Source organism: Sander lucioperca, chromosome 14 (genome assembly GCF_008315115.2).
Source record: "Sander lucioperca isolate FBNREF2018 chromosome 14, SLUC_FBN_1.2, whole genome shotgun sequence".
Lineage (NCBI taxonomy): Eukaryota > Metazoa > Chordata > Actinopteri > Perciformes > Percidae > Sander > Sander lucioperca.
The window spans coordinates 26,185,410-26,212,022 of record NC_050186.1 but is presented as its reverse complement, the minus strand read 5'-3'; the positions used below and the strand labels follow the sequence as shown (position 1 = coordinate 26,212,022).

General features: G+C 39.9%; 1 protein-coding gene and 1 long non-coding RNA gene across 2 annotated transcripts in view; one reads left to right on the top strand and one right to left on the bottom strand.

Moving 5' to 3' along the window:
• Nucleotides 1-26,613, bottom strand: part of LOC116034786 (atrial natriuretic peptide receptor 2) — a 77,362-nt gene that overhangs the window by 28,533 nt on the left and 22,216 nt on the right. The window contains exons 6-11 of the mRNA XM_031277528.2: nt 22,398-22,533; nt 20,232-20,316; nt 11,237-11,357; nt 9,570-9,644; nt 8,649-8,726; nt 2,536-2,640 (exon numbers count right to left, since the gene is read on the bottom strand). Of these exons, the coding sequence (XP_031133388.1) occupies nt 2,536-2,640; nt 8,649-8,726; nt 9,570-9,644; nt 11,237-11,357; nt 20,232-20,316; nt 22,398-22,533 (600 nt within the window). The remainder of the gene's footprint in view (nt 1-2,535; nt 2,641-8,648; nt 8,727-9,569; nt 9,645-11,236; nt 11,358-20,231; nt 20,317-22,397; nt 22,534-26,613) is intronic.
• On the top strand, nt 1,706-2,089 carry LOC118493063. The gene is made up of 2 exons (XR_004895009.1): nt 1,706-1,813; nt 1,925-2,089. It is a non-coding gene; the product is annotated as an uncharacterized LOC118493063 (long non-coding RNA).

Genomic DNA, 26,613 nt, shown 5'->3' with positions numbered 1-26,613 from the left:
GCTGTGCATTCTAAAGTGCTGGAGATCAGTAATACGAGTCATTAAAACCATAATTAAAAAGGTGCTGTGGTGCAGTTCTTATTTTTGATTCTTTCTCTAAGTGTGAGTGATGAAAACCATGGCTGAGTTTTCCATTGTTTTCCAGCTCGTCCATTTTAGGAAGTTGCTGGCATGTTGGGAACAGAGTGAAGGTCAAGAACAAATTCACTTCAGGCATCATGTACTGGAATCGCAAAAGATTGATAAGAGAAAGATACATTTGTCACACTTCAAAGATGATTTTTCCACGTGCTGTACTCACTGTAGACCAAATAAGGGGATTTCTGGTGCCATAGAGCTCAGTGTTTGGAGCTCGGTACAAACACTGCCAGGAAGAGTTTGTCTAACCTAAAACAGTTTACTACTGCAACAACAAAAGTCCATCAGTTGGCTTATGTTAGAAACTTTTCATTCAGTGATTAATAAGGCTGAGGACATGTTGATTAATTAATCAATCCCAGCTGACAAATTCTCTCACACTCACTTTTGGTATAAAAGTTACGGGCATTGCGTTAAGTCATTACTCAAGTTATGTTGTTTATGTGAAGATATGTTTTTGCTCCTGATTTCAGACAAGTCAAAAACCTGATTTTAATTACAATTGGTGGAAAGTTTGCTTATAAGCCAAGAAACAAGGGATTTGCTTGAATCTGATTGAAAGAAATATGGCACATGTATAGGGCTAACTAACGGTAAGTTGGGTATCGTTTGGGTTTTTTCCAATACTGGTGGTAAAACCATACTTTTTAAATGGTGCCTGAACCGATACTTAAAAAAATAGGGTGATAGGGAATAGGGTATTTTACAATAATTTGAATGCACCACGAGGCTTACTAGTTTCAACTGAACGCACCACGTCTGTGTTGTTTTTCCAACAACAGCAGCTGCACACTGCTTAACGTCCCGCTGTTGGAATCCTCTACAGTGAAATACAGACACCCTTTAGACCGTTTAGCTGTCAGCATTTTAACCGTGTTTAATCCAGCTGCTAGATAACGGTAGGCTAACGTTACCTGCTGTCAAGTGTAGTGTTAACTAGTGTCACGTGCAGCGATGCTCCTGTTGCCTCTAACGTCTGTTTCAGAGCATCAGAGAGCAGCGCAGAAGGAACTTAAGTGGCACCGAAATGAGGCACCGAAATCTGCGTTGCAATTCGGTTGTTTAGGCACCGGTGACGTATTAGCACCGGGTTTCAGTACCCAACCCTAGTTACTAACATTGATTTTTTTTTATCAATTTTAGTCTGTAAAATGCTGATCAGCCCAAGGTGACATATAGCTTGTTTTGTTCGACCAACAATCCATAACCCAAAGATATTCCATTTTCAATAAAAACAAAGACGATCAGTTTATCCTCATTTTGTGGATGTCTTTCCCAAAATGTCGAACTGTTCCTTTTGTTTTCTGTTGATCGACTAACTTTTTCAAGAAATTCTATAGCTGTCAAATAATCATTGCAGAGGACTGGCAGCCTTGACGTGTGGCTCTCTGAAGGCTTTTAGTTTGCCTGTGAAATAGTTTGATGATGAATGATTTGACAAATATAGCCTGATTAAAGCAACTACAAGGAGTTTTTAACTAATTATGAAACAGTCTCAATTGAATACTGATGCCTCTATATGACATAAACAAATGAGACCATCAGCGAGAAGATTGGCTTTTTCTACATAGTTATTCTTAACGCCTGTCCCTGGGTCCGATTCCCCAGGAAACCAGACAAAACCATTTATAAAACGCTGCCCGGTAGAGCCTAGGTTTACATTTTCCCAGGCAAAGTTTCCGGGCTAGTATGTTAGCCAGTCAAAAGGAAGCCGGAGGAGATTTTTCTTCAGAGAATTTTATTTTTAACGTTATATTTTGGTGGGTATGGCGGATACTGGAGCAAGATCAGCGAAGAGAAAAAAGAAAAGAACTGACCGAAGAACAAAAAGGGACAGTGATTTGAAATGATTCAAAATCGATCCTGAATTGGCCCTCTTCCTCATGGACAGGTATGTAATATGTCTATTTTATTTATGAAATACATTGCGAGACGTTATTTTACATCAAAAGCCTATATGAATTTACATTGGTGACTAAAACAAAGTATACATTTATATTAAATTATATATTTATATTTTAGTTATTAATCTTAGCCATAAATAGATACATTACCTAATCGCAATGCATCCTGCAAACAGCTGTTTAAATAAAAAGAGTATAAAAAGTTGCGTTTTTCTTTCACTCGCTTCCAAAACAAAGCCGCCAAAATCAACACAAAATGAAAGTTCCCTATAGTTGCTTTAAGGCAGTCTTTTTTTAAGACATACAAATTAGGGCTGGGTACTGGGATTTGTGCAGTAATGTGTAATGTTGTAATTTTGTTTTATAAAATTCGTATCGAAAAAAGTATTGTTTAGGAACCGGTATCGAAGTCACGGTATTGGTATCGGTATCAATTTTTTTTTAACGATACCCAGCCCTAATAAAAATATGTTTTCTTTCACAAAGACATTACCTGCAGGCTGCCTCTGGGACAGTACTCTGTTACGATGCAGATGTTGGGAGGGTCGATGCAGGCTCCGATGAACCTGGTTAGATGGTTGAATTGAACGTCTCTCATCTGAAAATAACCACACAAACACACTGCAACTGTGAGTGCAAGTCTTTCCAAACATCACATTCCCAAACCCCACGGAAACAGAGCACTGACGGTTCATTTATATACAAAGTTTTGAGAATAACGCTGCCAGCAGTTCATCAAAATAGTCTATTTGCAGTCGACTAGCTGGCACGGGGTCTTTTTCTACGTGTTGAGACTCATTCCTGCTCAGGGCACCCTGTTGAAACATGTGCATAAATTGCCCTTGGAGGTTATGAATGAGCCTGTGTGCTAAGGATGATGAAAAAAAAACCCATTGAGGTGTTGAGAGGATGTACAGAGCAGGAATATCAGAGCGGAGCAGGCCGAACGTATAAAAACTGCTCTACATGGAAAGTAATCACCAATCACACAATGGTTTTATGATGCGTCTTCCAAAACATGAATCACTTTTAATATAACAAGTTAAGTATAAATAACAGAGGTGTTTAAGGTTAAGTGATTAAAGGGGAACATTTTCTGGCAGGTTATTTTTATGAGGAAGTGTGTTTTATAGAAATGTCCTCGTCATGTTTTCATTCCAGGCCCGTATGAGCGCTGACAGAAAGCAGCACTAACAACAACATCAACAAAAGTCAATCTTTCTGCAGCCAGTATGAAACTTCAAAAACGGTGTTCATAATTTCAACAGTGTACTTTTCTTCTTTGAGCACACTGAGTGACAGCCGCTCTCACACCAAAACCAGGGAGTCAGTCGCTCCTGTTTCACGGCTCCGGGGATGTTAGCCTACCCTTTGGCCTATATAATTTCCCCTGCTGCACACTGGTGAGGAGGGGGAGGAGAACCACTGGAAAGGGGGGGTGGGGGGGAGAGAGAGAGAGAGAGAGAGAGTGCTGAATGACAAGTGGTTAAGTTTCCACTGGCAGGCCCGTCTTTTCCCCCCATCTGGCTGGCTTTCTCCTGAGCTGAGGCCTGACAGCCGATCAGGCCCCCGGGGGCGTCTGAGAAGCTGCCAGCTCAGACAGCCTCTCTTGCATGTGTGCCTTCTGACTGACCGAGAGGCCACAGAGGCATCCAAGAAGCTCAAGCTGCTCTCCTCCAACGTGCTGCAACTACAGAGCTGACATGGAGAGAGTTGGACTTAAAGGTCCCATGGCATGAACATTTCACTTTATGAGTTTTTTTAACATTAATATGAGTTCCCCCAGCCTGCCTATGGTCCCCCAGTGGCTAGAAATGGCGATAGATGTAAACCGAGCCATGGGTATCCTGCTCTGCCTTTGAGAAAATGAAAGCTCAGATGGGCTGATCTGGAATCTTGCTCCTTATGACATCATAAGGAGGAAGGTTACCTCCCCTTTCTCTGCTTTGCCCGCCCAGAGAATTTGGCCCACCCATGAGAAAGAGAGAGACATCATGGCTTTCAAACGAGCAAAGTGGCAGTTGGTCGTTTGAAATCCCCCCCTCTCTCCTCCTCAATAGCATTTAAAGCTACAGACACAGAAATGGCACATCCTAAGGAAAGCTCATTGTGGGACTGGCTCTAGTGGCTGTAATTCTGCACCAAGGCTGAATTCCGGGAAAGAGACTTCAGATACAGTATTAGGGGACCACTAAGGTCTATATAAAAGAGACTTCAGATACAGTATTAGGGGACCACTAAGGTCTATATAAAAGAGACTTCAGATAGTATTAGGGGACCACTAAGGTCTATATAAAAGAGACTTCAGATACAGTATTAGGGGACCACTAAGGTCTATATAAAAGAGACTTCAGATACAGTATTAGGGGACCACTAAGGTCTATATAAAAGAGACTTCAGATAGTATTAGGGGACCACTAAGGTCTATATAAAAGAGACTTCAGATACAGTATTAGGGGACCACTAAGGTCTATATAAAAGAGACTTCAGATAGTATTAGGGGACCACTAAGGTCTATATAAAAGAGACTTCAGATACAGTATTAGGGGACCACTAAGGTCTATATAAAAGAGACTTTAGATACAGTATTAGGGGACCACTAAGGTCTATATAAAAGAGACTTCAGATACAGTATTAGGGGACCACTGAGGCCTTTATAAAAGCATCCAAAGAGCACCATTTAAGAGATTTGGAGATGTCCAAAAAAGTTCCACACGAGCATCCATCTTGTTCATGAGCCCCTATGTAATTTCCAAGCTATGGGTTTCCTAGTGCCACACTGTGTTTCCATCACCAAACAACAATAGGGCTGCACAATCTTTTTTTTTTATCATCGCAATATCAACTGGCGCAATAAACACATTGCGAAAGGCTGCGACATGTCAGTAAAGACACTCAGAGATTTTTTGTGTTATTTGAAAGAAAATATCAGTAGAAAGCTGAACTTTAAAACGTAACCGTTTTTTTAACCAATCTTTTTTAGTGGTGCCTCTTATATTCAAGTCAAATGTTTAATCTGTTCAAAAAAAGAATGTTGGAAATGATTTCCTTTTATTTGTTTTCAATTCAACAAGCAATGTGTTGTATTTTAGCAGAATACTGAAAGCAGCAGAAATGCAGAACTGAGTACACTTTAATATCTGTGTATTTATCACAAGTAATACCATTATCATGATGTTCAACGTTATCGCGTATTTTGCTCATATTGTGCAGCCCTAAACCACATAAATTTTACTGCATTAGCTTCCTTTTCGCTGTCTCGTAAATATTTCCCAGCCCAAAGGACCTTTTCACCCCGAGCTGCTGTCAATGATGTTGAAGAGACAGTTTAAAGATGGGAACTCTTCAAAGAGCAACATCCTGCAGTGGTACTGGTCGAACATGCTAATAAGAAACTAGGTCCCATGTCCTGCAAAGAGGTCCAAAGAAATAAAAAAATTAAGCTTTTACTGTCCTACTGAGTCAGAAGAAATATTCTAGACAGAGTGATTGAAACTCAAAAGAAGGTCTCTCCCCTGCAGCTGTAAGTACAATAATGTCAATTCATGTTTTAATTAATTTAAGTGAGTGAATAAATGATTTGCTGAATACGAGACAGAGATGGATTTCTTTTACACTTAACCCCCAAGGTCTCTGGACATGGCTCTCGTCACACTGAGAACACTCAGAAACAACAGCACGAGCCAACAGAATCACAGATGGATTTCATGGACAAATGCAAGAAATTTGAACACTTCTGTAGAAGAAAGAAAAGACTTTTAGTCTTAGTGTGAGCAGAGTAGAGGCGGTATCACTACACCCCAAAATACAAAAGTGTTGGACGGAAGGATTTGACTATTTTTAAGTGAAATACCAGAAGTGGAGCTAAAAATAAAATGTTTGTCTTGAGGGCGTTAGATAATTATATATTATATTATTTTCCAGTATTTGCAGGTTGTAGAGGCTCTCTCTCTCTCTGTTTGAGCTTTGGTGTCAGAGTCAATCACGTCTGGCCTGAATTTTATTACAGGAGTGTATCAGTAGCCTACCTCCAATGATCCATGAGGCGTTCAAGCTTGAAGACATCAGCATTCATACAAGACCTGCGTCATGCAGCTAAACACAAATCTCAGTATTCTCATTATATAGCTAAAAAAACTAATGTTGTCCTGAGGGTGCCCATAGAGGAAATGGCATGAGGTCATTAGAGGTGCAGTAAGTGATGTTAATCCAATTCAGTGAATATCTCCTCACGGTCACCTAGCTCTCTATTTTCGGTGTGCCCTGAACAAAAATCCTCAGAGGAGCAGGAATGAGCTCAGCAAATGGCATTGCCTTCTTCCCATTAAATGCTGATATTTCCTCTGTATAAGCAGACATTTCAACCTTATTGGAGCACAAGGGGAAAGGTGGAGTGGTAACCAACAACATCAGTCTTCATCCTCTGGGGGCAGCCTCTAGCTCACCCAATAAGAGCGTTGGCTGAGTCCTGCAGCAGCGCGGGTTCGAATCCGACCTGCTGCCCTTTGCTACGTGTCATCCCCCCATCTCTCTCCCCCTTTCTTGTCTATCCACTGTCACTATATAATAAAGGGAAAAGCCCGAAAAACAAAAATCCAAAAAAAAAAAGAATTTGTCCTCTGAGGACCAGGAATATACAAGCTATACAAGCTCAATGCAGTCTGTGTTGTGGACTGAGAGACCAACAGTGGGAATAAGATGAAAACACAACACTGACACATGTTATCAACGTATAAGCTGATACGGCGAACTTAGTTAGTTCATATTCAACTAACACAGAGCAACATTATTTGGAGTTTATTTGGAGGGGTGTTTGTGTGCACCTGATTAATGTCAGTCCAATATACACTCGCTCTCAGCTCTGTCTTTGGTCTCTGCCAACTCCAAACAAAAATATCTGACTCTTTAGCCTCTAAATGCTCCACTCTGGGAACATGTATGCACTGTGTCTGGGAGTGTGACAAAAGTAAAACATTCTGGAGGGAGGTGATCAATAAATCCATGCTCATCTTGTTTGTGAACATTCCACTTGACCTTAAGGTGATTTGGCTGCACCTGTATCCAACAAATCTGAATCTACCGAATTTACCGGGTTTGACTGCGGTTCACTTTTTGCTTCTTCCAACGTTACATGATTGCTGGATATAACAAAGCAAACTTTTCTTCACTTTCCTGGAGCACGAGCGGATAGCTGACAGGAACATCGCAACGGTTGTGTTGAAAAATGTTGGGGAAAAAAGGCGCTACCATAACGCTGGCTTTTCCGTGTCTACCTTTCACAATAAAAGCCCAGCTTAAACTCACTCACTCAGAGCATTTTGCTAAGAGGAAACTCAATAAAAAGCCATTTGCCAACACTAAATATCAACAAAAGCCAGATACTATATCTATGCCTTCCACCTTTTCTTTCCGCCCCCTCTGTTTCTCTCTCTCTCTCTGCACACACACACACACACACACACACACACACACACACACACACACACACACACACACACACACACACACACACACAGACAGCCCAGCTGAAGGTCCGTCTCGTCTCTGTACTCGGTCTGGTTCTGGTGGTTGATTAACGCAGCTTTTTGCTGATTGCCTTTCATAACAGGCTGGGTGGGTAGCACACTGCCATGAGTCCATGAGGTTAATGTCTGATCACTCCACATTTTAATTGTGATATTTTGTGATTACATTATGAATCTGCAAGGTTCTCTGTCAAGTAAATGTAGTAGTACAATGTCTTCCTCTGATGTAGAAGTACACTGTCAGTAGAAGGCTATACAGTGGGGTTGCATATTGGTTTGGGGTCCTTCTGTAAGTAATTTTGGGGTACTATTTGGTTCTGGAGAGTACAAGCAGCAATACCACAGGCCAAGCGATCGGCCCGTTCCAAACAGGCACATTTTAAACGGGCACTGTACTAGTAGTTCCAAAGTGGTTAAACAAAGAATACGAGAGAGAAAAATAGAGTTATACAGTGAAAAGTAAAACCATATAAAATGACAATTTTTAATTGTCAATTCAAGGTTAGTTTAAGAAAATACAGAAGTAGCAGTGTAGATTGTGTATGATAGATTAGGTGCCATTGGAGCAAATGTTTGGTCATCTTTGGTAGCAAATCTAAACTTAGGGTTAACTGTGAGAAGAACTTTTTCTGCTGACATTAGTGTGCACCCCAGAAACAAAGCGTGGAGCCAATCCATTTAACTCCTAATGAGGAATTTGAACTGTATTCTTGAAGTACTGTGATTGGAAACCAGTGAAGAGACACAGGGTTGGTTAAAAGCCTTGCAGATGATTTAGTATTTTTTCACAATGTGCTCAAAAAGTGGACAAAAAAAAAAAAAAAATATATATATATATATATATATATATATATATATATATATATATATATATATATATATATATAAAACACAACTCCTCATAAACACTTGTTGGTCTAAGCATAGAGTCGTGTATGTTGTACAGATTGTAATGCTCTCACATTTGTGACTTTGGCTATACTAATCAAATTAAGACAATTTGATTAGTATAAAATAATCCACTTAGACCTGTAAAACGATAGAAAAAAAATCTATAATCGGACATTAAATGAACACTTACATGTTTGAGTTCCAGTAAAACCTGTCTGGTCAGCTCTATCCTCTTCTTGTCCACATGCTTGATGGCCACCAGGTTCCCCTGTGTGCAGCATGAGAAGAGACAATGAATCCGCTCTGGTATGATTTACTTTACACATAGCTTTTTATATGGTGACAATTAAGAGCGTGACCAGGATGCACTTTGGTCCTAATGTAAATAAAGCAGAAAAGACAACAGAAACATACTGATGCTATAACAAGTGCAAACAAGGACCATGAAAATGGAAAGAGGAACATCCAAGCAGCATTGAGAGAAGAGAACAGGTTGGGGCTTATTTCAGTCTCCTGCAGAAGATGAATCGTATCTGTCGCTTTGTTATGTGAGGATCAATAACGGAAGGAAGCGAGGTGAATATCTCAGAGTCACAGACGTGACAGAACGCTGCTGTAGCAACTATGAAACCAGTTTGTGTGCGAGTCCTTGTGGAATTTGAACTTTTATTCAAAAGGAAATATGCAGTTAGGAGCTGATGATGGCCGTGCGTTTGTGAGCAGGTACATTGACTAACACACTCATTTCAGAGGTTATTTTCCAGTATTTGCAGGTTGTGGAGGCTCGCTGAACACAAAAAACACTGCTATCTCATTATTCAGCAGGCTCTTTTTTTACACACCTCGTCCATCTTCAATGGATAAATTAACGGCAGCAACAAGTTGATGGCAATGTCCAGACTGCAAGGCGGGAGTGTAGAAACAAAGAAAGAAAAAGAAAAAGAAAATCGACGCATTCTGCAGCTCACATTAAAACCAACTACCTAAATTCGCCCACACTCTCTCTTTCTCTCTCCTCTCCAGCTCTCCGGCTTTCTCTGTGAGTGTGCACATGTGTGGGTGGGAAAGGAGTGCGCAGGAGTTGAAAATGTCAGAACTCACTAAGCCTTACCTTAAAATAGCCCGTTTTTGCAAATAGCTGATATTTTCCATGGGCAGTTATCAAGGAGCCATAGCTGGAGCCTCTCTGAGAAGATGGAAAGAAGTAGTGAGAAGGAAAGAAAAGAAAACAATCAGTTAGCGGTGTATAGATTACAGCAAAGAGGATTAAATATTGGTCATTTAATACTGCTTCCACTGCACTGCAACAAAGCTTCCTAAAAAGGGTTTGTCCGCTGACATTCTTATCCAAAATACCTTTCTCTCTGTGAAACATGAAATTGTCTTTTCACTTATATTTGTTGAGAAAATAAAAGTGTTTTTTTTTTTTTTACAACACCAACTCGAGTCCTTGGGCAAATGTCTGCAGTGCACACAGAGTGAATCAAAATCAAGTGGGCGCACTGCATACAGACAGCCAGCACAGTCAACTACACATTTGTATAGAATGCAAATGTTGGCAACACATGGCACGCTGGAAAATACATCGGTCTGGAAAATTACTGTTTCACACACACACACACACACACACACACACACACACACACACACACACAATCCCAGGAATTGGACGGAAAACCAGTAATGAAAAAGGTGTGTGCATGTGCTTTTCATGAACGCTTGCATGTGTGGGACGAAACACAACCCGAAGGAGATGCATTAGCCCTCAGACAGCAGAACCTGATCCTTGAAGATTGTGATGAGATATTGTGTATGTGTGTATGTATGCATGTATGTATGTATGTATAGGAAGCGGGGCCAGACAGGGGCTTATTTTAACAATCATTTAATATGCGTCTGCCACCGCGAAAAAACCCAGCCACCTTCAATAAACCACTGGGAAAGCTTTCAGGAATGTGTGAACTAACAAAGGATTTGGACTCTCTCAGGGCCACAGCTTTGCTTTTTCAAAAATCAAAACACATTCTAATACACAACAGCACAGAGTGTGTAAAGAGTGTGAATCTCTAAACTTCAAACATGTCAACACTGGCATTTTCATCGTGCAATTTTTATCGTGATTTTGGCACAAAAACAATGCTATCGACAACATTGCTATATTTTGCAAGTAAACTCTTATTTTGTCTTGTGTCCTGAATGAAAAAAAAGTTGAATGGGAAAAGTATTGAGGGAAATGTCACAGTTCAAGGTGTTTTCACTGTTGATTTGTTTAACTGTTCCACTGTTTTTTTAAGTTCAATAAATGCAACATCTTTACAAAAGTCAATGAGTAATCATGTTGAATAATTATTTCAATACGGACCAAAATAAATGGACCAAAATAATTGTGATTATGTTGTTTTTTTTTCCTTCAATAATCGATCAGCCCTAGTGACATTTGGAGACTGATAGTCAGCCCTGTATGAATGTGAATGAAAGCTGTGGTACAGTGTTGAGTCTTTCCCACTGGCAGAACAACAACTTGTTAATCACGTATCGGAGGCTGTGCCAGCAACACGGATGGAACAAAAGGCTCCGAATAATGAGGAGCTGCTCAGAGCTGCCAGCTTTAATATGAAATCACGTGGGTGTATTTCATTTTTAAAAGCTATGAAGAGCTTTGGTATGCTTGTTTTCTGTCACCTCACCTGCACATCTGTATTATATTTTGTCTGAGAGCCACAGTTTACCGTTCATCCATCTGCACTTACAGCAGCAATGTCTGAGGAGATGTTTTACCTGCGAGAGGGTGAGACGACTGCCGGCGCGTTTGTGGTATTTATTGGGGCTCTCGAACTGAAGGTCCTCCCACCGAATCCTCCACAGCATTCCAGCCAGCTCTTTCTCCAGCTTCAGTTTCCTGCAAAAATGGGGAAAAATCAGGTGGTGAAATCAACAAGGACCAGCAGCACAAAAAACCGAGGAACAATCTCACATAAAGAGCAAAGGGTTTGAGTTGTTGCAGAAGCATGAGTGAGATGTTGTTTTTTACCAAAGAATTTACTTTGCTCTACGTGCTTGAATCTCAACTCTCTGAACGCAGGGGTGGCTTTTCTTTTATATAAAAGGAAATAAATTAATAAAAATCCTTCAGAGGGTGGCCGGGTTAGCTCAGTTGGTATGGAGGTTTACTCCTCGACGCAGTGGCCGCGGGTTTGACTCCGACCTGCGGCATGTCTTCATCTGTCCTGTGGAATTAAAGGCCTAAAATGCCCCCCAACAAAATAATCTTTAAAAAATCCTTCAGAGGCGAGGTGGTATGTTGATTCACGGTTTTAACAAGAAAACAACATGGATTTTATCCGGCAAGTCGACCTAAATAAAGAGTTAATTACTCCATTTGTGCAGTATCGCCATTTACTGGTGGTATTTCCTGAGATAGCGCTCTCAGATCTGATGGCAGAACGCTTCACATGCAGCGCTTGCATGTAAGCGATGTACGTGTGTTTATGTGTGCAGGTTTGTGTGTTTGTATCTTATTAGATTTGAACTTCACTGGCCCATATGCTCTACTTATTGAACCTTGATGACGTGGAAAACTACTTTTTTAGGTGATGTTGTTACGTAATAGTCTGGACAAAGGGCTCTTTCTTCCAACAACATTACACAGTAAACACCCATACTGGAATTTAATCAGAAACGCTATGTGAATGGAAATGTTGGTCAAAAGTCAAAGCAACATTAAACAACTAGCTGTTTTGACCCTTTGGACTCATTATTTGTGATGCTGTCATGCATTTTGGCATTTTTAGGCCTTTAGAGAGGGAGAGAGGGGGGAATGACATGCAGCAAATGGCCCGCAGGTCGAAATTGAACCCGCGGCCGCTGAGTCAAGGACTGATCCTCTGTATATGGGCACGCCCTCTACCAGGTGAGCTACCCAGGCGCCCTCGCTCTTCTACTTTAAATAAAGGTGGGCTACTTGTTCTGATGAGTCATGGGTCTTTTCTTCAAAGAAAAATAAAAAAACAATCATCAACCATGATGAAGATTAAATCCACTTCAGTTCTAACTCCCACACGCTTTATTTTTAACAAACTCACTGAGAGCGGACTCAGATGTTCTAACCTTATCTTAAGTACTCACACTGGTACAAAATAGCTCCCAACTCACACACTGTAAAAATGATAGTTCCTTTAAACTGATAGAATGAATGTAAAACATGATAAAAAATGGTTCAGTCTTAAATGTGTTTTACAGTATTCTGTGACTGTTGAAGCTCAAATTGCACAACAAAGATCCAATGTGCAAACACAAACGGAACACAAACAAATGGAAAACAAATGGTAGGCTCAAAATCTCAATACAGTGGTTGAATACAGCTGTATTAGCACAGGTAATGCAGCATGTTTTTTTTTAGAGCTTCACAACATTGCTTTCAATCATTGTCCAATAGTGCTAACAGTAACTAATTCTTATCAAAATAGTGTTTGCAATGGCTGTTTCTTCAAAGAATATACAATAATGAAACAACTGTGTGACTTACACAGAAGTCAGTATTTAGTAGAGTAACAGAAACTTTTTAAAGTGAAAAGATCAGAAGAAAAGTATTACAGTTGTGGGGAAGTGATAAGCAATCATGCTGCATTGCTGCTCACCTAAAACTATGGAATGAAATGTCATATTCCATGTTATATTCATTTATTGGTCTGTATGTCTAGTAGTAAGCATTTCAACTGTGCTACTATGAAGTGGCTGTGTTATACACTGTGTATGTGATTTGTTTTGCAACATTGTATGCACTTTTGTGTTAAAAAATTTAAACAAGCTGTATCTTTATTAACAGTTTTACATATTGAAACCCTGTTGTGAAAACTGAGCCAAAGTGAACGTGATATAATGTAACAAACGTGTTCAGTGAAGACAAATGCTTTACTAATTTTTACATAAAAAATCCAAACTATCCAGCAAGCTACCTGTTCACTTAACACAATTTTATGTTTTTATATGAAAGTGCTCATATTATGGTCATTTTCAGCTTCATAATTGTATTCAGAGGTTATATCAGAATAGGTTTACATGATTTAACTTTCAATTTTTGTTGTACTACACATTGCTGCAGCTCCTCTTTTGTGTTGAGCTCTCTGTTTTAGCTACAGAGTGAGACATCTCACTTCTGTTCCATCTTTGTTGGGAGTCACACATGCGCAGTAGCTAGGTAAGTCAGCACTACTAGCCAATCAGAAGCAGAGTATGAGGGCGTGCCATGCTAGCAGCTAGGCGAACATTATAACGTGTGTTACAAAGTGACGCACGTTGGTCCCTGAAGTAAAGGCTGGACTACAATAGAGCTGTTTGGAGCAGTTGGTGAACAGTGTTTTCTGTTGGAGATGGTAAGTCCCTTTGGGGTGGACTTTGGGCTTTTTCACTTTGCAAACCTATAATGTGAACAAAAAGATATATAACACAATAAAGGAAAGGGAAAAAGCCAAAAAGCATAATATGAGCACTTTAATATATTGCATATACTGTGATGGGTTGTGTTATGTTATTTTACATTATGTTGCATTAATCGGTTTGAGTCTCTTTTTATGAAAATAAGTAAAAATTCTGTGATTCCGGTTTCTTAAATGTAAATATTTTGTAGTTTCTTCACTCCTCTGTGACAGTAAACTGAATATCTTAGTTAGTTTTGGACAAAACAAGACATTTGAGGACGTCATGTTGGGCTTTGGGAAACACTGATCGACATTTTTCACAATTTTCTGACATTTTAGAGAGCAAACAACTAATCGAGAAAATAATCGACAGATTAATCAACTATGAAAATAATAATCGCCCTAACATTACGTTATCTTAGGTTTGCTATGGTATGTTAAGTTGTGTTGTGTTGCAGTATGTAAGATTAGGTTAGTTAGCATTTGTATTAGTTAGTTAGTTAGTTAACTTAGCATTTAAAGTAAACAGTTTGGCTAGTCATTCTGGTGTTTCATTTGGCCCAGTCAGTGTAATTTCCTAAATGATGCAAAATAATTATGAGCTCTATCATTTTATTCAGGTTTTTCCCTGATCTCCTCTGTCTCCTATATGGTGAATTATGGGTGGATGAAATGGAAATGGATAAAAACTGCTCCACAACAGGAAACAACCACCAGATGTCTGCACAGCCTAACCAGATTAATTAATCTAGTCATTTTCATATCAGTTATATTTTGGACATGTTTGGAGTGTTATATTTTTTTATTTTTGTTGGTTTATTATCAGTCTGACTGGCAAAGACCACAGAGGGGAGGATGTATTCCAGCGAATCAACACATCTGGTGCAAATCTCAGAGGAGCTGCTGTTTTTGGATACTTCATGATTAACAGCAACACACTTTCAAAAATAAAACTATTAGTACAGAGTCTGGAGAGGTGGGGCGGGGGGGGGGCAGAGGCCATACATTCCAACCCAATCTAAAAGGTGTAAAACACTTCCAGATGGCTGCAGGAAATTATTGCAGCGTTTGCATATCACCGAGTTTTAGCCTTTCCCCGAACCATCCCAGTTGGCCCCAAAAGTGGCTTTTTCTTCCCTTTTTTTACCCCTTTTTCACCAGGGAGAAACTGTGTAGTCAGACAGTTCAGAAACTCAAAGGGGATTCTGATGCTTGTTTGTGTCTACAAATACTCCAGGCCGTGCCTATGAGCCACCATTTTGAGGGCAGGAAACACCATTAAACCACCGTTGCCCTCCAGCCCCATCCACCACCACCAAGAAAAAAAGAAGGTATTTTTCTATTTAAGGAGCCTCGTTTAGAGACCTCTGGCAGCCAGAGGGGCAAAGTGTGGAGCTCCACACTGGGCCTATTGTTTCATAAGTCCCATATGTGAATACCTCTGCTGGACCAACCCCTCCATTAAAACAACAGAGCCACTGCTGCTCTGCTCAACATCCCCTCACACTGCTGCTGCACACCACACTCCAAGATCAACTGAGAGCTGCCGACCGTCCACCCGGTTAATCTACTGAGTGCTACGGGACCATATTTAACTATTTAACATCGCTGCGTGAAAAGTAAAAATCAGTGATTTCATTTGGACAGTGTTGCGTAGGTACACTGCATGTTTTTTTCAGTTTACATAAGTTGAGAAACTCACCTGTTTCTCATTGAAATCAACAATACCAGTGCGGTCATCTGCCTTATTCTGTCTTATTGCGGGTACTGGCACTCTTGAAACAAGATTTGTTCAGGAAATATTTTCCTTGTTTCTAATAAAAGTGAGGCTTAATGACTTAAGACATTCAAATGGTTTGTTGCAGCGCATGTTCCACCACAAAGCAATACGAAGAAACAGACAAGTTCATACACAGGTAGCGTTTTATTAAATTGTAAATACCCTAAATGATACTAATTGTGTACATTTTACTCAGGCAATAATTGCGAGTTATATCATGTAGCAACATATACCCAAAACTATCCAACCAGCCACCCATTCTGATACAAAATACTTCAATAATTTCAGTGTTGGACTCATTTTGGGTGACCTGTTCTGCCCTGTGAACTACAGTAGATTAAGAATTCCCATTTCCCCAGCAATTAGAAAATTCATTCATCTGAGTATAAAATCTTTAATAAAAAAGAAACACGTAAGCAGCAGCAGATATAATGGATAGAAACGCTAATATATTTTCTATTTCATTTTTCCTATTAAAAATATATAAAATACATATTATTATATCATTTTTATAAATTGCAACCCCCTATGCAAATCAAGCGACCCCAGGGTTGAGAAACCCCAGGTTATCAGCTGATTGATCGGAAAATAACTAACAGTGACAAAACTCCAAAGTGTTTGAAACATTTTAGTGGTGTTTTTATAGGTCAAATAGTGATCATGGAGGCCTCTCAGCAGCTGGATGACGGCTGTAAACAGCTCTGCTGTCAGCCTCTCTGTACATCAGCAAAGCTCCACTGGTGTCTGCAAAAACAGGAAGTGATTTGTTAGCCTCTAGTATCAAATAGAGCAGTCACAGGAAAAAACCTCTAACTTCTACTGATGGTGTATTTTATGCGTTTTCCTTGAACAGGAGGTTTACATTTACAGTCTCTGACTCCTAATCCAATAAAAGACAACATGTTCATGTTCGAGAAATAGCTTTCCACATATAAAACTGCCATTAATGTAAATGATGAAAATAAATATAGTGGGACTAGAGCCGAAAGTTTAGCACTGAGTCAGGACCAAAAAAGCATCGCATATTATATTTTTTTATAAAGAACTCCAAGATAGGAAGACCATATTTCGTTAAACTTACTGGCCAAGAATCCAGGAAAACTAGCTAGCTAGTTAGGAAACCATTCTGTGCTCGCTGAACTGTGAGCTGAAACAAAAACAGAGAAGAAGCAGTCAATGTTTTCAGAATGAAGTGCTTACTCTGCGTCTAATTATCTGGTAGTTATTTGAACTTCATCAACTCAGATTCAGGTTCAGTGGATTTACCTGAGGCGGATAGCTGCTCCTCCGTCTTTCTTCAACCATTCCTCTGATCAAAATCCATTCTGATTGGCTGGTGATTGACACTTGTTGGTGTTAATAGTCAGTATTAGAGAAGTGCTTAGATTACCGGTGTGATTTGTTAGTTAGTAGAGCTGTGTAGTGACATACAAATCAGCTCCTCCTTACATAAAAAAACATATATTAATTAGCCATGAACATAATTAACCGCCTATGTAAAGATACCTTTGAAGAAGTGGTGAAAAGGGGAAACTTAGAAACATTAATATTCTTTCATTACATGCAGAGTTCACCCATGACATTACCCAGAATTTAGCAGCCCTTCCAGTAGCTTAATTGCTAAGTGCGCGCATGATTAACTTCTAGTGTAATTAAATGAGGCTCAATCTAGTAGGATTTCCATAAACATGTAGACTGTGCCACTTAGGAAACTCTAATGATTTCATTTGAATTTGTTTTCACAGCTGAATGCAGAGCACAAAGTTACAACCATTACAAATGAGGCAGGCAATCATGTTATCTAAAAAATACACAACTGCTCGGGGGCGGCAATGAACACAAACACTTATTTAAACATCTAATTACATCCCGTCAATCCCATTTGTTTTTAACTAAACTACCTGGATCACAGTGCACACACACTCTGCAGGGTTTCTATTAAAGATGTTGAATGCCATGTATGTTTCACAGAATGAACGTAGCATCAGTGATGTCACCCATTGGTTTGTGGTTTGGCATTTTGAGGCCTTGAGTTTGGCAATTTGGCCATCGCCATCTTGTTGTTGTTTTTTAAACTGGACTTGATGATTTTTGGACGAGAGAGTGGAGCTGGGGAGGTTGACGCGGCCAAGCCAGTGTTGTTCACAAAGGATGGATACCCGACCTGAGCCCGACAGGACCCGACAGGACCCGACGGGCCAGGCCGGGTTCGGACAGATATTTAGAAATGATGTTCGGGTCGGGCTCGGTCACATCAGCGCGATAGGGCATTGAACATTTTAAAATTAAAACAGCTTATTATGTAAGTAGCCAATGGGCCATTTTTGGTAGGTCTATGTTAATTTAATTTCAATTGGCTATATGATTGTGCGCGCCTGTGTTAACCTGCACTTGTTGCCCCGTGTGCGCTGATGCGCTCATCTGTTGACATTTCCGAATGCCTTCCTACAGTTGCTTAATAAAAGCTTTCCACACAAACAAACGTACATGTGTCATCAGTATGAGAAAAAATGAGATTTTAACTGTGTCGGGCTCGGGTCGGGTTCGGTTACTGCTCTGTCGGACGCAGGCCGGGCTCGGACAGAAAAATGCGGCCCGATCCGCGCTCTAGTTGTTTATGGTTTCAATGGCGCTATGCTAAGCTAAAGAGGGAAAGTTGCCGATTTTCAACTGGCTGAAGCTAGTCATCCAGCTGAGATTTACCAACTGGTAACGCTGCATGTACGGCAGTAAAGAAAATCGGCAGACTTTCCCTAAAGTTACCAACTAACAGTAGCGCTAGCTAGCTAGCCTTGGTTGGCAAGGTGCTACCGAACGATGAACAAGACATTTTTAGGCAACCAAAATGTTCCAATCATCTTTGATGAAGTGAAAACACAGTGAGAGGGTCAAAGTTTAAGATGAAAACATGGACAATACCCCCCAAAAAATGTCATGGCTATTTGAATGTCCAAAGTGCCATGGTTAGCATTGCTAAGCCTCTGTCCTGACTGGCAGGTTGGCGCTTAGCCACGCACTAAAGCATCCCCTGCTATTTTGTCAATTTTAAAATAAATGGGACCATAATTTACAAATGAACATAATGCTGCATTGAAGAAAACTTGAAACTAGCAATTGAGACCATAAACTCATTAGGAAAATGTTTGAGGTAATAAATCGATTGAGAAGTAGGGTCATTTTCTAATAGACTTCTATGCAAGAAGGCCTTTTTTTTGCAACGAGTCCCCTGCTGAAAATTAGATAGAATTCAGGTTTAAGGGACTTCCGCATTGGCTTTACTTTTCAGACCCGGAAGCTTAGTCCATTATATTTTCAGTCTATGATTCATGCTAACCTAACGAATGACGAAACTTCAAAACAACTCCATCTTATTACAGCTAGTCTGTTTAATTTTGTTCAGTGATAAATGTTTCGTTTTCTTGAAACAAGTGGAAAAATCTGATTATTTTAACTGGTTTTGAATCGGAATCGATTTGTTTCCAGGGCAGTAGCAAGGATTTTAGAAATACAGAGGTCATGAGTTCAAATTTCTCCAGCGCAACCCTTGCGCACGCAGGGGCGATAATTTAGGAAACACTGCTGTAGGTCGTATTAGAGGGTAGAAACAAATAACCTATGTTGTTGTATGGGTTAGAGGACTTGTTGGTATTTTTGTCTGAAAACAGTCAAATTGAAAGATTTTTATAGCCCAAAATCACACGTTTGCCACAAAGGCTTTGCAATATTTACAGCATATGCCACCCTCTATACTTAGACCCTCAGTTTGTTAAAACTCCTTCCCAAAACAACTTTAAATGGCAAAAAGGGGAAGAATCAGCAGGTCCTTCTTGTTTCAAAACTTTCTAGAAATGTGACTAAAATGTTAGTATCTATCTGAAAACAACAAAATAAAAACGCTAAATTCTGCCAAATGTTTGAAACAGTTGCTCTGCATTGGAAGCACATTAAAGATTACTTTACCAAAGAGAAACATTTTGTCAATTATGACTTTTAGGACTCAATTACAGGTTTTTGCAGTGTAACAAATACAGCCTTGTTTTCAAGTTGAAGACCAGGTTCCCAAGATTTTAAAAGCCAAAAGACTTCATCATCATCAAACAAACATGTAAAACGAGAGAAGCACAAAAAAAATGATATTTTTCATCTGGCATCAGCAGTATGTGAATTATTAAAATAGGCTAAAAATAATAAAAGAGGTGGCGTTTAGCTTCAATCCAGCACAAACAAAACAAACTCAATGAACACACTAATGATCATTACGTGAGAATAACAGCGAGGGTTGTTCTGGGCCAGTATATGAGCTCACTTGGCAGCTTAAACACACTTTACTGCTGCTTTAACGCCGTCACCTGCTGAGCTGTTGCCGTGGCAACAATTGTGTAAATACCACACTGGCACCTATAGCAGCAGCACGCAGCACAACCAATAGTTCTGTTTCAAACACACATCTCTCTCTCTCTCTCTCTCTCTCTCTCTCTCTCTCTCTCTCTCTCTCTCTCTCTCTCTCTCTCTCTCTGTCTCTCTCTCTCTCTCTCTCTCTGGACAGGAAGTGCCAGCTCAGTGCAATCAAACTCACCTGTAAATCAGGAAACTGGAGATTCCAAAAATGATGAGTGCCAAGCCTGATCCCACAGCTACAATACCCATAACTGACAGATGACCTGGAAAAGAAGAGGAGAAGAAGCATTCCACACTCAGTTGTCTCTCATATGTTCAACATATGTCCACATTCATATTTGAAAAGGAATAGAAAAAAAACACTGTGCTGTGAAAAATACAGCTGTGACTTCCTGGCATGCAGCTGCAGTGCTTTAGCAATCTGTCAACCAACAAAAAACGGCAACAATTTCACACAATTACCCAGCTCTGACATTCCTGATGTATATTTAAAGCCCCAATGGAGACTAATTACACCACCTGCTGTGGACAAGGTGATGCTCATCATTAGAGAAATATAATGTAACAGCCACTAATCAACATGTTTCACTTCACTGCATTCATGAAACAGTGAACAGAAGATCTGTAACTAGTAATTACCAACCCTGTCTCCAAAAAACTACTTTCCCATACAACTAAACTGCATTGCCAATTACATTTCGAGGGAAACATATTGTCTCCCAGATTATGTTTTTTTTCTGAGGCATAACAAATGCATTTCTAAACAAAGTCCGCATAGTCTCTACTCTGTGACATCACCCATAGGTTTCTGAAGAGCCAAACTGAAGCTCAAAGTGGGCGTCTCCCGGAGGCAAATTTGCGTTTCCTAGGATGTCCAGCCCTACTCTGCCTTACTCTGAGTCTGATTCGCTTACTCTGGTATTCCTACCCTAATTAAGTAGTTTCCCTTTAATTCACAACGGCAACCACGTTTAAACTGCGACTGTTTCACAAAGTGCGCCTGTCGCAGGTACGAGGACATTTTGAAACAAACGTAATTTTGGGAAAAATATATTTCCCTCTAAACGTAATTGAGAATGCAGTTTAGCTGTATGGGAACCTAATTTTTAGGAGACAGGACAATCAGAAACAATATTTTTAACCTAATCTGACTTGTAACCTAATCTCACTTTTACGTTTTTTTATTTTTATTTATGTCTCATTGTAAATATGTTACTTATTTACTTTATACACTTATTGACTTGCTCTTTTCTTACACTTATTTTACCTTGAATGTGACTGTGAGCAACTGCAACTAAATAATTTCCCTGAGGTGATGAATTAAGTATTCTAATTCTGAATTGGAGTCTACATTATTCAGCAGGTTCACTATGAGCAGATTTTGTGACAATGTAGCTGCCATCATAGTGTAGCTCATCATCATCATAGATTAAAAATGGCTTTTGTGTTTGTGCTCTCTTACCTGCAAATACAGTAAACCATAAATAGTTCCAACTTTTTAGAATACACTTGTTTGCCTTCGTTCCAAGATGAGAGGATTGATTTCTTCTGCAGTATTTACACAGCTGGAGCTAGGAAACGTTGAGTCTAGTTTTGCAAAATGACTACAGTATACCGGCCTTCTCCGTTTCTGTACTCTGTAGATGGAACACTGCAGTCATGCTGCTTTGTCTGTCCTTATGTTGTCAATCGTCAATATGTTTCATTAAATCCCTGAACATTTATTGTCCTCGGTGTTTAAAGCGACAGTGGATAAGGCAACTTTCAGACTCTAAACTCTGCAAATTATTTGCGGATGGCTTTAGATTTGTGACAGTTGAGTCAGATTTATTGCTCCTCCACCCATTATCCCTCCTTCACACCCAAATACATTTATAATTACAGTGGTTTTCCTCCTCAGTTCATCATCTGTGACAATTCCCTCTGAACTTATTTGTACAACAAAAAAACATTTCCAGCACTTATCTTTCGAGCAAATATTGCATGTTTACATTTGCTCTTTCACTTCATGCTTTCACATTTGGGATGAAATTGAAGACAAACAACACCATTTATCATCACAGCATCAATGAAAGTATCACAGGCCCTGTAGTGGTGACAGTGATAATATAAACAAAGCATTAGTGCACTGTGATATCCATCTGATGAGCGATTCAATCTTAGTCTCAGTCATGAGAAGAAATCTGTCATTAAGTGGGGGATAATGCTGTGCATGAACCTCATAATTCTTTTCATGCAATTTCCTGAAATGAGTGTGTCCATTAGTCAAACTTCTGCAGCTCGTTTCTAGAGAATACTTCACTCCAGAAACAGGTACAACCATCTGTCGGCAAAGTTGTCATACCATCATTGCAGGAGGGGTCGTCGGTGGAAAACACACAGGGGGGGTTATCCAGCGGTGGGCCCCCGTTGGGCCAGTGGATCTTCTCTGTCTGGGACCAAATTATGTCTTTGGTGGTTCCATTGTAGTACGCAACAAGCTGCAAACACAGAGGAAAACGTTCACTTTAAATGGATGAAAATAAAGATACCTGGAGCCTGATGTAAGCTCACTTCACAGCGTGGTCCTATAGCAGTCTTTAATTCTGTCCATTTATTGTTAAGGACAATGTTGATGACATCGTTAATCATGTCTTGCGCAACCATAGAGAGAGTGCAGATGTCACCTCCAGGCTAGCCGCTGTCCCACTACCTCATATCATACTGTATATGAAGTCTAAAGTCTAACACCATTTCACATCTAAAGACAATCTGTCATAATGTTACTGAGTTTTTAGTCACAGACTATACGATTTTACTACAGTGTTTCCCACACATAGACTAATTTGTGGCGGTGCGCCACACAATCAACACCGGCCGCCACATATTGCGTTTCGTTATTAATTTTTAATTAAATTTATTTTTTAAGGCTATTTAAAACACGCAGCGTATTCGTTCCGCTGCATTTCCTTTCCCTGCTCTCCTCCGTCTCTCTGTCACTCACGCGTCTCTCTCACATAGGCTACACATAGCGTCTGTCTCCATGAAAACGAGAGAAGACGCCTGGCGAAATTCACAAGTTTACGAAAGGTTGGTATCTCGTGAACACCTTTACACAATCACACATTAAAAATACAATGAATACAAATTACTTTCTAATCTGTGGGAAACACTGTAGAACCAAGACATAAAACTTACGATAATATCAAACACGTTTAATTTTGTCGGAATGAACTTAAGACTGCTCGGACTTGGTTTTCTGACCACCTGACACCAAACGAGCCCCAACTCTAGCAAGACTCTCATAATTTCATTCCGGAAATTAGTCAGCGACAGTGGAATCACTTGAAAAGTCGTTTGGTGTAAGGTTGGCATTAATCTTCTTTCCAACTCTTTAGCTGTAATCTCTACTGTCTACAAATGACTAGAGGTGATACAAAATCGTATGTATCAGGATTTTTTGTGACGATTTTTAAAATTCATTATTTTCACTAGAATTGATATTTTATATTTTTTTTTACCAATGATTCACCTAATATTTTCTGTTTATATGGTACCACTGATGAGTACATCAAATCCGTTTTCTGACCGAAAGCAGGAAACGCAGAAAATCCATGTTATGTACATCTTTACAAATGAAATAAATGTCAGACTGACTCACTGACATGTGATGTGCATTCTTTTTAGAAAACAATTAGTTTTTAGAAATGTCTCATGATATATTGTCTCTAAAAGTGTATTAATCAACTTTTGTTTTTGTTAAAGGAGAAGAAAATCGCAACACGCAATACTATCGAATCGCAATACTTTTAGAATCACAATAAATGAAAATCAAAACACACATCGAATCGGCACCCATGTATCGTGAAAGAAACCAATCGGGACAAAAGCATATCGTCCCAGCCCTACAAATGTCTATGTCATTCAGCCCTTCCCATCTCGCTGTCGTTACAGCCATGTCTAAACTAGCCACGGCAACTCAACTGGCCTCCTTCTGTTGAGCTGGTGGCGTTTAACTTGAAAAGGCCACCAGCTCAACAGAATCAGAAATGTTTATTTATATATATATATCATTCTTAACTAGACAAATTCAGTGACATTCTTTGCATACAGCAAGATTGTCTTTTAAGACTTGATTTTTAGTGATTTGTTGATGTCATTTGTGTGTGTGTGTGTGTGTGTGTGTGTGTGTGTGTGTGTGTGTGTGTGTGTGTGTGTGTGTGTGTGTGTGTGTGTGTGCGCGCGTGTGCATGTGCGTGTGTGTGTGTGTGTGTGTGCAGCCTCATGAGCAGCATCTGTTGTCCTGCTATGAAACACGCCCCCTGTGTTTCTGACTAGCCAGAGGACTTTTTATGTTTTCCACCCATGCTCCCAGCATGTTGTGTTGCCTCTGCTAAAACCTGCAGGCTGAGAGACAGAGGGTCATCAAAACAATGCAGAATGTGATGGGTGAAGGGGCAGAGGGAGCGCCGTCTGAAATAGTTGCAGTATGTCAGCTCAGGGGCTGTGTTTACTGCACTGCCAACAAATCTCCAACGACCCTATCTTGTGTTCACTCTTCAAACCTCCAGACTCAACCTGAAGTCTGCAAGCTGAGATGGACAGTTTTGCTTATTTCTTCTGCAGCTAAAAATATATATATACAGAGTACATCAAGGAATACATAAAATGTAAATATATTTTGAAAACATCACCAAAACCACTCGCTTCAAATGTTATCAGCCGAGTGAATGGGCGTTATCAAATGTTTATCACTGCCATAGAGGTGAGGCGGTAGAACCCTATTCTACTTCCTAGTTGTAGAAGTAGTAGAAGCTTAGAGCAACTGCTCGACCGTGGCAGCAACACTGTAAGATGCTGTGAAGAGTGACCAGACTGATCTCACAAAGTGGCGTATGTATGACACGCCAATTTGTATGCTGTTTTTGCGTGTTATCAAGACGCATAATCATTTTTTAACGTGTTTATCAACGCCCAGGAGAGCCGGGATCACGTGTGGCGTTTATCAACCGTTTTTTTGTTATTTTTAATAAAGCCTTCCCCAATGTTCTTTTCCTAAACTCAACCGTTTATTGTTTTGCTAAGCGTGTGACCTGGTTACGCCACGTGGTGTGTATGTTTACATCCGCTGTATACAGCGTAGACATACACGTGGATAGCTCAAAATGCGTACAGATAACACGCCATTTGACTTTAAGAAAGTGGCGTGTATGTTTATGCAAAGTCATGATGCCATGTTGGAGTGACAATGGTAGGAAATAGTATAAAGAGCGTAACTCCATTTAAGGAGGTAGGTCGCACAGGACTTACACCTGGGAGACTGGTGTTTGTGTCCCATGTGAAACCAAGTCAATGTAGACTTTTTTTTAAATCACGTAGGCTACTCAAGTTTACTTTCTCATGTGACGTTCTTAACTGGTTCTTTATCAACTAAACTTTGTTTGAATTTACATTGGTAGTCCCAGAGTGATGCCAAGAGGTCCCGACCAAGCTACAGTAACAGCAACCGTTACCATGTGAATAGATTATAACCAGGGATTGATACAAAGACTGTATAAGTGAAGCCAAAACATCTCGATTGCCCACTGGTGGCAGTACAGGTCATAAATCCCACCCCCTTCAAGTTAGCAAATTTGCCAGACCTTCCTCCACAGTGCTGCGAGGAGGGTCTGGCTAGTCCACACAGCATTCTGTGTTGGGAGAACAACATGCTCTGGTTTATTAGCATTTCTTTTAAACCAATCACAATCATCTTGGGTGGCGCTTAACGCCGGACGGAGCCACGGCGCAGCTGCAAAATAGTCTCGGGAAGGAACTTGTTTTGGTCAAAGGTTGTTTTAGTCGTGCAACAGAAAACTCAGATTGGACAGATAGTCTAGCTAGCTGTCTGGATTTACCCTGCAGAGATCTGAGGAGCAGTTAACCATAGTCCTCAGAAATCCACCGCAGTTTAAAATTATAACACAAAGAAAGCGGAAGGTGACGTTTCATTTCTGGGATTTTTCAGGTGCCGCCGGAAATTCCGCCGGCACCTGAAAAATCCCGGAAATGAAACGTTGTCGATATAGACTAGCGGATAGGACATGGGCCAAACTAAAAAAATCAAAGTAAAATCAAAGTACACTTCAAATAAATGTTATCATTTTAGGTAGTTCTTATCACGCTGATGTTTGTTCAACTGCTCATTTTTCTGATAAGGTATTTTTTTTATTAGTTATTTGATCCTATAAAAACAGGGTGAGACATCATAAATGACAGCTGTGATTGACTCACTATTGGTCAGGCGAGGTATGTGGACAGGGGTGTCCCCACACTTTTGGCCATATAGTGTATTTTCCTATTTTTGTAGGTTAACTCTTGTCCTCACAAAAATAAGCTTTGTAAACAGAGTTTACAGTAAGATCATATTACTGTGTGTACAGATGTATAAAACATCTGTACAGCTATTGTGGAACAACACCACATTTAAGTAATATTTTCTTCTGGTAATCCTGTTATTAACTATGAAAAGCCAGAGTCAAGTTTTCAAACTTTTTTTTTTTTTCTATTTCAGTTGTTTATAGCAATGCCAATTGAACAGG